Here is a 12,151-nt window from a genome sequence, read left to right as displayed (position 1 = left end):
AAAGTGAATAACGGTCACAAGCCATGATTTCTTTCAAGAAGCTTTTATGTAAAGATGTAACGTTTTGGTCTGCCTGGCAGGCTAAAACTTTACATAAAAGTTTCCTTTGGAGGGAGATGAGTGAGAATGGTTATTTTCAACCGTGAGGGACTGAATAGTGTCACTGTGGTGCGATCAGTCAGTCAAAGGGTAGACATGGTGGCAAGGGGTGGCTCCATCACAGCATCAGGGAGTGCCGCTACTTTTTGAAGTTCTACCTGTCCCAAGTGTTGCGGAGGATGGGTCTGGCCACACTGCCGCGGAACGCTCCAAGTAGTTGGACCGTACCGCAGCACCTGTCCTTCATGGAGAAATTTTTCCGCAAACACACCTTTGACCAATGGCGATCAAGCAGTTGTCAGCGTGTAACATCCTTGAGGCCCTGAGAGAAAAAGAGATGGCAGATCCTGTTGGATGGTTCCCTGAGCAGACTGTCAGTGTCATCTGGCAGAATGCCTCATCACCAGAACTCACAAACAAGAACTAAGACCTGGCTTGGCTGGTGGGGAGAAGGGCACTCCCCATCAGATCCTTTATGCACATTCGAAGTCTCAACATCACCGCATGCTGCCCTCGAAGCGGCTGCGGGGGTGATGAGATGGTGGCACACCTCCTTGTGGAATATGCCTTTGCAAAGAAAGTCTGGAGCGAGATGCAATGATATTTGTCAAGGTTTGTCCCAAGCAGCTCGGTGACGCAGGACTCTGTGCTCTATGGACTATTTCCGGGGACGCACACCGAGACAAATATCAGCTGCTGCTGGAGGGTCATCAACTCGGTGAAGGACACACTTTGGTCCGCCCGAAGCTTGCTGATCTTCCAGTTAAAAGATTTGTCCTCGACCGAGTGTTGCAGACTGGTACATTCCAAGGTCCAGGACTATGTGCTGAGGGACGCACAGAAGCTTGGGACAGCCGCCGCAGAGACACAATAGGGAAAGGTTGCCTTGCAACCGAGGCAGATCGAGGGCCCGGTAACTGCAAAATACCCTCGGCCTGCATAACTGTGTGCCAATCTGAAAAATAACAGCATACAGTAAAATCTGAGATATGTAAATAGTCTTGAGTAATGAAATGTAATGAATGTAATGTCGTGTAAATAAGCACAGTATTGTACTGGAAACATGATTCTTTTCTTGCACTGTTTGTAATTTTTGGATCTGTCGTTTTGCAATAGTTTATTTGAGAGTTTTTTATGAATAAAGTATATTTTTGAAATAGAAAAGAAATCATGGAGTATCACTTAGCCTTTTGGCTAAGATCAAGTGTAGTATCGACATGCTGTGCTTGGTTCAAGTCATTAGGTTACATTTTAGCTTCATTTGAAGCAATTTTTAAAAGTGGCATCTCGGCCTTTTGGCTAAGATGCAAATGAGATCAAGCCTTGGAGGTGGTGCAATGCCTACTCCAATCAGCTTGGATCATGTGGATCAAGACAGGAGGTGAGAGCCCTGTCTTGTCTGCTTGGATCGGGAATGTCTCAACTTGTTGAGACTCTGAATTGGACTTGATTTGATTGAATCTGTGTCTGCGTGGATTTCCTCCGGGTGCTTTGGTTTCCTCCCACAATCTGAAAGACGTGCTGGTTAGGTGCATTGGCCATGCTAAACTTTCCTTCAGTGCACCCAAACAGACATCAGAGTGTGGCAACTAGGGGATTCTCACAGTCACTTCATTACAGTGTTAATATAAGCCTATTTGTGACACTAATAAAAACTTTAACTTTAAAATATAAAAGTCATTAGCAGGATTAAATTGACCTTGAAAACAACCTGTTGACTGGTACCCAGTGTCCTGAAGCAAGTGCTTCTAACACTCTGATGAATAGTCATTCAGACTCGAAACATTGGCTCTATTCTCTCTCCACGGATGCTGTCAGACCTGCTGAGATTCTCCAGCATTTTCTGTTTTTGACTCTGTTCTCTTTACTATCCTCAATGACCCCCCTCAACCTTTATCTGATACAAAAGGTATGCAGAACACACCGAATCAAAGGAGTGGATATGTATTAACAAAATTCAGAGTGGAAATTTGTCTAACCAGAGTGCAGTGGCCAAGTCCAACAAAAACATTGATTCCCATTGCCATTGCCTTCATAATTAATTACAATGGGGTTGTTAACTTTGTTTGGACACATCATCACATTGTAAATGGTGGGAGGTTTACTAGGCTGATACCGGAGTTGAGGGGGTTGAGCTATGAGGAGAGGCTGAATAAACTAGGCTTGTACTCGTTAGAGTTTAGAAGAATGAGGGGAGATCTCATTGAGACGTATAAGATGATGAATGGGATGGATAGGATAGAGGTGGAGAGACTCCTCCTGCTCAAAAAAGACAGTAGGACTAGGGGGCACAGCCTCAAGATAAAGGGGAGGCGGTTTAGAACGGAGTTGAGGAGGAACTTCTTCACTCAAAGGGTGGTGAATCTCTGGAATTCTCTGCCCGTTGAAGTGGTGGAGGCTGCCTCGCTAAATATTTTTAAGAAGCGGGTTGATGGGTTCTTGATAAGAGAGAGGATTAAGGGTTATGGGGAGAGGGCGGGAAAGTGGAACTGAGCCACGACAGATCAGCCATGATCTTATTGAATGGCGGGGCAGGCTCGAAGGGCTAGATGGCCTACTCCTGCTCCTATTTCTTATGTTCTTATGTTAACTCTATGGTTAAGATATTTTTGTGAAGGGCATTGTTTAATTCTGTGCTAGAGCACATATGAAGAGAGACTGCTGGGACATAGGGGTTAGTGTAGAGGAAGCAGACCCATATAATGCTGCCTTCTGTAAATAGATAGATCTCACACCCATCAGAGCAGAATTAGGCCACTCAGCCCATCGAGTCTGCTCCGCCATTCAATCATGGCTGATACTTTTCTCATCTCCATTCTCCTGCCTTTTCCCCATCACCCCTGGTCCTCTTATCAATCAAGAACCTATCTATCTCGGTCTTAAAAACACTCAATGACCTGGCCTCCACAGCAAAGAGTTCCACGGATTCACCACTCTCTGGCTGAAGAAATTCCTCCTCATCTCTGTTTTAAAGAATTGTCCCTGCGGTTGTGCCTCTGGTTCTAGTATTTCCTACCAGTGGAAACATCCTCTCCATGTCCATTCTATCCAGGTCTCGCAATATCCTATAAGTTTAAATAAGATCCCCCCTCATCCTTTTAAAAACCAATAGTACAAAGCCAGAGTCCTCAACCGTTCCTCATAAGACAAGCTCTTTATTCCAGGAATCATTCTTGTGAACCTCGTCTGGGCCCTTTCCAAGGCAAGCACATCCTTCCTTAGATACAGGGTCCAAAACTGCTCACAATACTCCAAATGGGGTCTCAGAAGTACATCCCTGCTCTTGTATTCTAATAATTTTGCTTGTGTAAACCACCTTGGAATGCTTCAATATGTTAAAGGCACTGTGTAGAAATGTAAGTTGTTTTACCTCCATTGTATCTACTTGTCATTTATTTTTCCTTTCTGCAGCTTCACCTGGTGGCGTTGAATACTCCCCTCATGGGGATAATGGCCGGGATTCGCACTGCTGATCTCCAGTGTTTCCAACAGGCTCAGGAAGCCGGACTGCAGGGAACTTTCCGAGCCTTCCTCACCTCAAGTAACCAGGACTTGATTTCCATCGTGAAGAGGTCTGACAGGACATCGGTGCCAATCGTTAACCTCAAGGCAAGTCTTTGTTGTGTGGGAAAGCTGTGAAAAACCCTACTGTTGTGCCTGATGCATCAATGCCATGGGGGAGGCAGTGGTGGAGTGGCATTATCACTGGACTATTAATGCAGAGACTCAGAGTGATGTTGTGGGGACCCAGGATCAAAACCCACCACAGCAGCTGCCAAAATTTGAATTCAATAAAAATCCGGAATTAAAAGTAATCAATACCAAGAAACCATGGTCGATTGTTGTAAAAAACCCATCTGATTCACTAATGTCCTTTAGAGAAGGAAATCTGTTGTCCTTACCCAGTCTGGCCGACACGTGACTTCAGACCCATAACTAAAGTTTATTTATTAGTCACAAGTAAGGCTTACATTAACACAGCACTGAAATTACTGTAAAATTCCCCTAGTCGCCACACTCTGGCGCCTGTTCGGGTCAATGCACCTAACCAACACATCTTTCAGACTGTGGGAGGAAACCGGAGCACCCGAAGGAAACCCACACTGACACGGGGAGAACATGCAAACTCCACACAGACAGCGACCCAAGCCGGGAATTGAACCCAGGTTGCTTGCGCTGTGAGGCAGCAGTGCTAACCACTGTGCCACTGTACCGCCCCAACTCTTAACTCTTACCCGCCCTTTGAGCAAGCCACTCAGTTCAAGTTTTATTTGTTCATTAAGGATGTGGGCGTCACTGGCCAGGCCATTATTTTTGCCCATCCCTAATTGCCCTTGAACTGAACAGCTTGCTAGGTCATTTCAGAGGGCAGCTAAGAATTGGGTGGCATGGTGGCACAGTGATTAGCACTGCTGCCTCAGAGCGCCAGGGACCCGGGTACGATTCCCAGCTTGGGTCACTGTTTGTGTGGAGTTTGCACGTTCTCACTGTGTCTGTGTGGGTTTCCTCCCACATTCTGAAAAACATGCCGGTCAGGTGCATTAACCTGGACAGGCGCCAGAGTGTGGCGACTAGGGAAATTTCACCGTAATTTCACTGCAGTGTTAATGTAAACCTTACTTGTGACTAATAAATAAACTTTAACTTTATTTTAGTTGTGGGTCTGAAGTCACACGTTGGCCAGACCAGGTAAGGATGGCAGATGGGAACACCATCCCTGCAAGCTCTCTCCCAAGCCAAACACCATCCTGACTTGCAAATAAATCAGTCGTTCCTTCCCTGTCGCTGGGTCAAAATCCTGGAACTGCCTCCCTAACAGCGCTATGGGTGTGCCTACACCAAATGGACTGCAGCAGTTTAAGAAGGCAGCTCACCTCAAGGGGCAACTAAGGATGGGCAATAAACGCTGGCCTGGCCAGCCATGTCACATCTCATGAACAATAAAAAGAAGCTAATTGTAACTCCATGGACTGACTTTATTAGCAATGATGTGGACATGTCAGCATTGGACTGGGGTGGGCACGGTAAGAAGTCTCACAACACCAGCCATTCACCTGATGAAGGAGCAGCGCTCCAAAAGCTTGTGATACCAAATAAACCTGTTGGACTTTAACCTGGGGTTGTGAGACTTTTTACTAGCAATGGAATACAATTATTTAATATTTATGGTATTGAGCTACTGAATCCTACCACAGAATTAATTTCTTTTTAGTCTTTGAATCCTTTTTTTCCCAAGTCTGTTGTTTATTTTGTCCTTTCTTGCTCTTTCTGTCTTCAGGGCTCAACCTGCTCTGTTATGTTTAGCCTAACACTGTAGTGAAGCCACTTTATATGTTTGCCCTTTCTTACAGGGGGAAATGCTCTTTTACAGCTGGGACACTCTCTTCAGTGGCGCTGGTGGACATTTTAACCCCAAAGTGCCTATTTATTCATTCAGTGGTGAAAATGTCATGGCTGATTCCACATGGTGAGTATGGAAAAAGAGCCAAAACACGGTCTTTAGCCTTGTGGCAACATGAGGCCATGCATGAATACACAATGCAGTAACTTTCCTGTTAAATTATACACTGCTCAGGAGCAACAGGATTAGCTGTAATGTAGCAGATAGATGCTGGGTTGTGCCGCCATGAAATTGGTGCAATTTGTCAAAGTATATTAGCGCACAAAAAGCTTGCACCAACAGCAATGAGGTAATGATCAGACAATCTCTTCTTTTGACATGTTGATTGAGAGGTAAATATTGAACAGGACACAGAAACCATAATCAGGAGTAGGCCATTTGGCCCTATGAACCTGCTCCGCCATTCATTATAATCACGGCTGATCATTAAATTCAATATCCTGAACCCCCTTCCCCCCATATCCCTTGATCCCTTTAACCCCAAGGGCTATATCTAATTTCTTCTTGAAATCCGGCAACATTTTGGCCTCAACTACTTTCTGTGGTAGTGAATTCCACCACTCTCTGGCTGAAGAAATTTTATTCCCATCTCAGTCCTATAATGTTTACCCCTTATCCTCAAACTGTGACCCCCTAATTCTGGACTCTCCCACCTTTTGGACACAAGGGATAACACCCCAGCTCCTCTTCGAAATAGTGCAACAGCCACCTCTTACATCCCAAGCAGGCAGACTGGCCTCAGATTAACATCTCGTCTGAGAACCAGCACCTGTGACAGTGCAGGACTCCCTCAGTACTGCACCGGGAATGTGGTGGCCTTTGAATATCATCTTTAAGCCCTAGAGTGGAACTTTTACTGTAACTTCAGAGGCAAAAAGTGCTAAAATGAGCCACAGCTGACAGAGGTCAGAAGTTCACAGATTATGGCAGTTGACCGTAGAGATCAGCAAAATGTCTTAAAATCCCAAAACTCCTTCCTGAACAGCACCTACCGACACATGGACTGCAGCAGTTCAAGAAGGCGGCTCACCACCAGCTCCTCAAGGGGCAATTAGGAATGGGCAGTAAAGGCTGGCCCAGCAACTGACATCCACATCCCATGAATTCTAATGAAAAAAGGGATTGGGGGCAGTTTAGTTTGTTTATTAGTGTCACAGGTCGGCTTACATTAACATTGCAATGAAGTTACTTTGAGAATCCTCTAGTCACCACATTCCGGCGCCTGTTCGGGTACAATGCACCTAATCAGTACATTTTTTGAACTGCGGGAAGAAACCAGAGCACTCGGAGGAACCCCACATAGACATGGGGAGAATGTGCAGATTCCACACAGTGACCCAAGCCGGGAATCGAACCCGGGTCCCTAGCACTGTGAGGCAGCAGTGCTAACCACTGTGCCACCCAAATGCTGAATAGGTGGGGAGGTAGATTTGAGACCAGGGAGAGATCAGCCATGATCTAATTAAATGGTGGAGCAGGCTCGAAGGGCTGTATTTTCCCTACTTCTGCTCCTTGTTCCTATGAACAAATGTTTTTTTAAAATTGTAAGATGACGATTAACCAATTTTATTTACATTACCAGGCCCCGTAAATTAGTCTGGCATGGATCAAGCACCCGAGGGATTCGAGTTTCAGACAATAATTGTAATGAATGGAGAAAGGGCTTTGGTGCAAAAGGACTGGCAACATCACTGATGAACGGGAAACTTCTGGAACAACATTCATATAGCTGCACCAATGCCTTCATTGTGCTCTGCATTGAAAACAGTGTTACACACCAACATGGCAGGGCGAAATAATTGTTAGAATCTGTCATGTATTTTCTGCTTTTACACAAGGTCAAGTGACAAAGATTCCCATTTTTGCACTATCGTGAGGAAGAATTATATTGGGCTTTCTTTCCAACATTGCTCAGATCTGTGCCCTTAGTTAGTTCTTTGTAACATTTCCCAGTGATGTATGTATTGCCTCTGTTGCTGTTTTAATTGAATAAAAAGTCACTGAGGTAACACTCATGCAAATAAGATTCTCATTGCCATTTCTCAGTTTCCTAGCAATGTATTTAAATGTGAAGAGATTGAAATTGGGACGGTGACCTGTCTCGGAGTGTAGTGATTGTGGCGCTTGTCCCTTTAAGGGCAGCACAGCAGAAGAGGGTCAGTTGGCATGAGGGGCCAATTGGGACTGAGATTGGGTAATCACCCCAGGGGCTGGGGTCCTCTCTTGGGCAGAAAGTCTGAAGACATGGAGGGACTAGGGTAGGGCAGGGCAGCCATGAGACTGTGAGCCTCTGTACAGTTTTGTCTTATTAATACATGCCCTTTGTGTTCCTCGTGAAGTCTGTAGCATGCATCAATACACAGCGAGAGTGAGGACGTGTGGTGAGGCGAGTGACGGAGATGGACATGGCACTGTCAGGAAGCAGGAGAAGTTGAAGACCTAAGACCAGATGGAAAGACATGGTGGCGAGAGATTTTGATGCAGGAAGAGGAATTGATAACTGACAGAAGGAGATGGAGAAGGATGATTAACTGACATCCACAACACCTACTCCTCCACCACCGACACTCAATAACAGCAGTATGTACCATCTACAAGATGCACTGCAACAATTCATCAAAGATCCTTAGAGAGCACCTTCCAAACCTATGACCATTTCCACCTAGAAGGAGAAGTGGCAGCAGATACATAGGAACACCACCATCTGCGAGTTCCCCTCCAAGCCACTCACCATCCTGACTTGGAAATATATCGCCGTTCCTTCGCAGTTGCTGGGTCAAAATCCTGGAATTCCCTCCCACACAGCAAATGGACTGCAGTGATTCAAGATGGCAGCTCACCACCACCTTCTCGAGGGCAAGTAGGGATGTGCAATAAATGCTGGCCAACCACCGACGCCCATGTCCCATGAATGAATAAAAATTATGGTGCATGCCAAGTAAACTGAGAGAAGCTGAATGAAGAAGATTTGGGCCAGACCGGTCTGAGTCCAGTTGGTGTGGATTAGTTCCTGGTACACTCAGCTCTGGGCCTCCATGTTTTGATTCAACCCATCACAAGGATGCAAGACAGACTGATGGAATTAAAGTCTTCTGTTGAAAGGCTTCCGAGTGAAATGGGCTTGGACAACTCAATTTCTAGTTAACAGGAACAACAACATAATATTGTCGGGAAATCAACGCTATATTTTTGGTCACTCCCCAGGAAGCCAGTGAAGATGACCGATCTGAGAAAATGCCACACTGGGTGGCACAGAGAATTCTCCTCTCAGGCGAGCAAAGAGCTTTATTCTGCATCGAACTAACCTCAGACCGTCTGATGTTGGATTGGGACGTAAAAATGGAAATGGGCACCCAGCTTCTGTAGGAAGCGATTCATTCTCCTGAACCCACTACCGTCTGGAACCAAGGAACAATCTTACCTGTGGCTATGCAGGCTTAGCCACATCAACTGACATCCAACTTAATGATGGCAAGATCCTACAGGTTGGCTAAAAGATTCTTTGTGTTAGCAATATCTTTTTCTTGCGAAATGCATGAATGCAGTCTGCTGCAAGCGGCATCTAATATTCCCAGACCCGACGCTGTGAGGCGTCGCTTCCTGGGAAATACAATAAAACATCACCAGAGGCTGACTTTGGTGTAATATTTCATCAGGTGGCAAACATTTCCAGGTAGGAGGAAGAACATCAGAAAATGTAGCATGTCGATCCCATCCTGGAGTCTGACGAAGGGTCGTCCAGACTCGAAACGTTGGCTCTATTCTCTCTCCACAGATGCCGTCAGACCTGCTGAGATTTTCCAGCATTTTCTGTTTTTGTTTTAGCATCTGCAGTAAATTGCTTGGACCATCCTGGGATCTATTAACTGAAGACTTTAGCACATAACAATGTATTAAGAAACATCAGGGATGGGATTTTATGGCCTCACTGGATATTTCCATTCTCCGTCCTCGCCCTCTTGAATTCTGTGGCGGGCGAAGCAGCAGAATTCCGGCGCTGGAGTGACGTAACTTGCAACAATCTGGAAACATGTACAGATGGAGTTTATTTTAAAGAGTAACAGATGTCAGAACAGGTCTCGTTTTAAAACCATTATTTCTCTCTTTGAGAGAAACCTGAGATAAGAGTGATTCACTTTTGCAATGACTGATGTTTAACAGCTCTGCAAAATCAAAGCCATCAGCATGTAGAAAATGTCAGGGGGAGTGAGAGACAGAACATTTTAGAAAGTTTTTTGATTTGATTTGATTTATTATTATCACATGTATTGGAATACAGTGAAAAGTATTGTTTCTTGCAAGCTATACAGGCAAAACATACCATTCATAGAGTTCAGAGATTTCTTCACCCAGAGAGTGGTGAATGTGTGGAATTCACTACCACAGAAAGTAGTCGAGGCCAGAATGTTGTGTGATTTCAAGAAGAAATTAGATATAGCTCTTGGGGCTAAAAGTATCAGGGGATATGGGAGGAAAGAGGGATCAAAGAATATGGGAGGAAAGTGGGATTGCGGTCTTGAATTTACTGATCAGCTGTAATCACAATAAATGGCGGAGCAGGCTCGAATGGCCAAATGGCCTCCTCCTGCTTCTAGTTTCTACATTTACATAGGGGAGAAGGAAAGAGTGCAGAATATTGAGTTCAACATTGAAACATTGAGTTCAATTGTGTGGAGTTTGCACATTCTCTCCGTGTCTGCGTGGATTTCCTCTGGGTGCTCTGGTTTCCTCCTACAGTCCAAAGATGTGCCGGTTAGGTGGATTGGTCATGTTAAATTGCACCTTTGTGTCAGGAAGATTAGCAGGGTAAATACAAGATATTGCAGGGCCTGGGTGGGATTGTTGTCGGTGCAAGCTCGATGGGCTGAATGGCCTCCTTCTACACTATAGGGATTCTATGATTCTATAATATCCAACACATTTTCACTCTCTTTAATTCTGATGAAGGGTCAAATGGACTTAAAAAGTTAATTCTGTTTTCTCTCCAAACAGACGCTGGAAAGCCTGCTGAGTTTTTCCAGTGTTCCCTATTTGTGTTTAGAAAGAGTGAGATTGTTTTAATTGATGGGATGTTGTTGCTCCCCTCTGCAGAATCCCTGTATTGGGATCGTCATAAGTTAAATGCAAACTACTGCAGTTGCTGGAACTCTGAGATAAAAACAGAACATGATTGAAATACTCAGCCTGTGGAGTTTCCAGCCCAATGTAACTTACTGAGAAGAATGAACATGGCTCTGGCGACCTCCTACCGTAAGAAGTCTCACAACACCAGGTTAAAGTCCAACAGGTTTATTTGACAGCAAAAGCCACTAGCTTTATGAGTGCTGCCCCTTCATAATGTGAGTGAGAGTGCTGCTGGCTGTGAACAGAAGTCCCACTCACCTGATGAAGGAGCAGCGCTCCGAAAGCTAGTGGCTTTTGCTACCAAAGACACCTGTTGTACTTTAACCTGGTGTTGTGAGACTTCTTACCCCAGTCCAACGCCGGCATCTCCACTTCATGGCCTCCCACAGCCAGGGGCAGTGTGAGCTGGCTGACCTCCACTCACATTGTTTGCACCTTTAAGACTTGACTAGCTGTAAAGACTCGCATTCTAATCAGGATTCTGTAAATTGAGTGTGTGTCTTTATATGCCCTGTTTGTGATCAGAACTCTCCACTCACCTGATGAAGGGGCGGAGCCCCGAAAGCTAGTGGCTACCAAATAAACCTGTTGGACTTTAACCTGGTGTTGCGAGATTTCTTATTGTGTTGACCTCCCACCACCGGGGGAGTGTGAGCCGGCTGACCTCCCACCCACTGAGGGCAGTGTGAGCTGACTGACCCCACCAAAAAACCACGTCACCAGGTAAGACTGTTCTCTTCCTGTTGGGGAACACTGCAGTGGTCATGGGCATTTGGCCTTTGATCTTCGGGTAAGCGTTCGCCAAGGCGGTCTTCACAACACAAGACAGCGCAGAGTCGCTGAGCAGAGACTGATAGTCAAGTTCCGCACACACGAGGACGGCCTCAATGGGGATCTTGGGTTCATGTCGCACTATCTGTAACCCCTGTGATTTGCCTGAACTTGCAACATCTCACTTACTGTCCTGTCTGGAGATGATACACATCTCTCTAGCCTATACTAATGCTATCTCCACTCACATTGTCTGCACCTTTAAGACTTGAATAGCAGGTTAGCTGTAAAGACTCGCATTCTAATCAGTATTCTGTAAACTGTGTGTGCCTTTATACGCCCTTCTCCAATCAGAACTTTCCACACCTGACGAAGGAACAGTGTTTCCGAAAGCTTTACCATCAAATAAACTGGTTGGACTTTAACCTGGTGCTGTGAGACTTCTTACTGTGCTTACCCCAGTCCAAGGCTGGCATCTCCGCATCATGACCTCCCACCGCCAGAGAGCAGTGTGGGCTGGCTGACCTCCCACCACCTGAGGGCAGTGTGAGCTGGCTGACCTCCACCAACCTGAGGGCAGTGCGAGCCGGCTAGCCGGCCCCCACGGGGCGGGGGCGGGGGCCGGGGCGGGGGCCGGGGCGGGGCGAAGGAGAGCTGGCTGACCTCCCACCAGCGGAGGGCAGTGTGTGCTGGCTGACTGCCTTCTGAGATGGCGTCATGGCGCGCTGACGTCACAGAGAGGTGGGGGCGGGGCTG

At 46.0% G+C, this 12,151-nt stretch overlaps 1 protein-coding gene across 1 annotated transcript in view; it reads left to right on the top strand.

The window, feature by feature from the left end:
* The window catches only part of LOC145359024 (uncharacterized), a 100,257-nt gene extending 92,731 nt beyond the window's left edge, over nucleotides 1-7,526 (top strand). Inside the window, exons 27-29 of the mRNA XM_080213377.1 lie at nucleotides 3,511-3,708; nucleotides 5,451-5,566; nucleotides 7,083-7,526. Of these exons, the coding sequence (XP_080069503.1) occupies nucleotides 3,511-3,708; nucleotides 5,451-5,566; nucleotides 7,083-7,299 (531 nt within the window). The 3' untranslated portion in view covers nucleotides 7,300-7,526. The remainder of the gene's footprint in view (nucleotides 1-3,510; nucleotides 3,709-5,450; nucleotides 5,567-7,082) is intronic.
* The last annotated feature ends 4,625 nt before the right edge of the window (nucleotides 7,527-12,151 follow it).

The sequence above is a fragment of the Carcharhinus amblyrhynchos genome, chromosome 27, assembly GCF_965287045.1.
Source record: "Carcharhinus amblyrhynchos chromosome 27, sCarAmb.v2.hapA, whole genome shotgun sequence".
NCBI classification, from domain to species: domain Eukaryota; kingdom Metazoa; phylum Chordata; class Chondrichthyes; order Carcharhiniformes; family Carcharhinidae; genus Carcharhinus; species Carcharhinus amblyrhynchos.
Note: the sequence above shows the minus strand (reverse complement) of the source record. Positions and strands in the feature narration are given on the sequence as shown.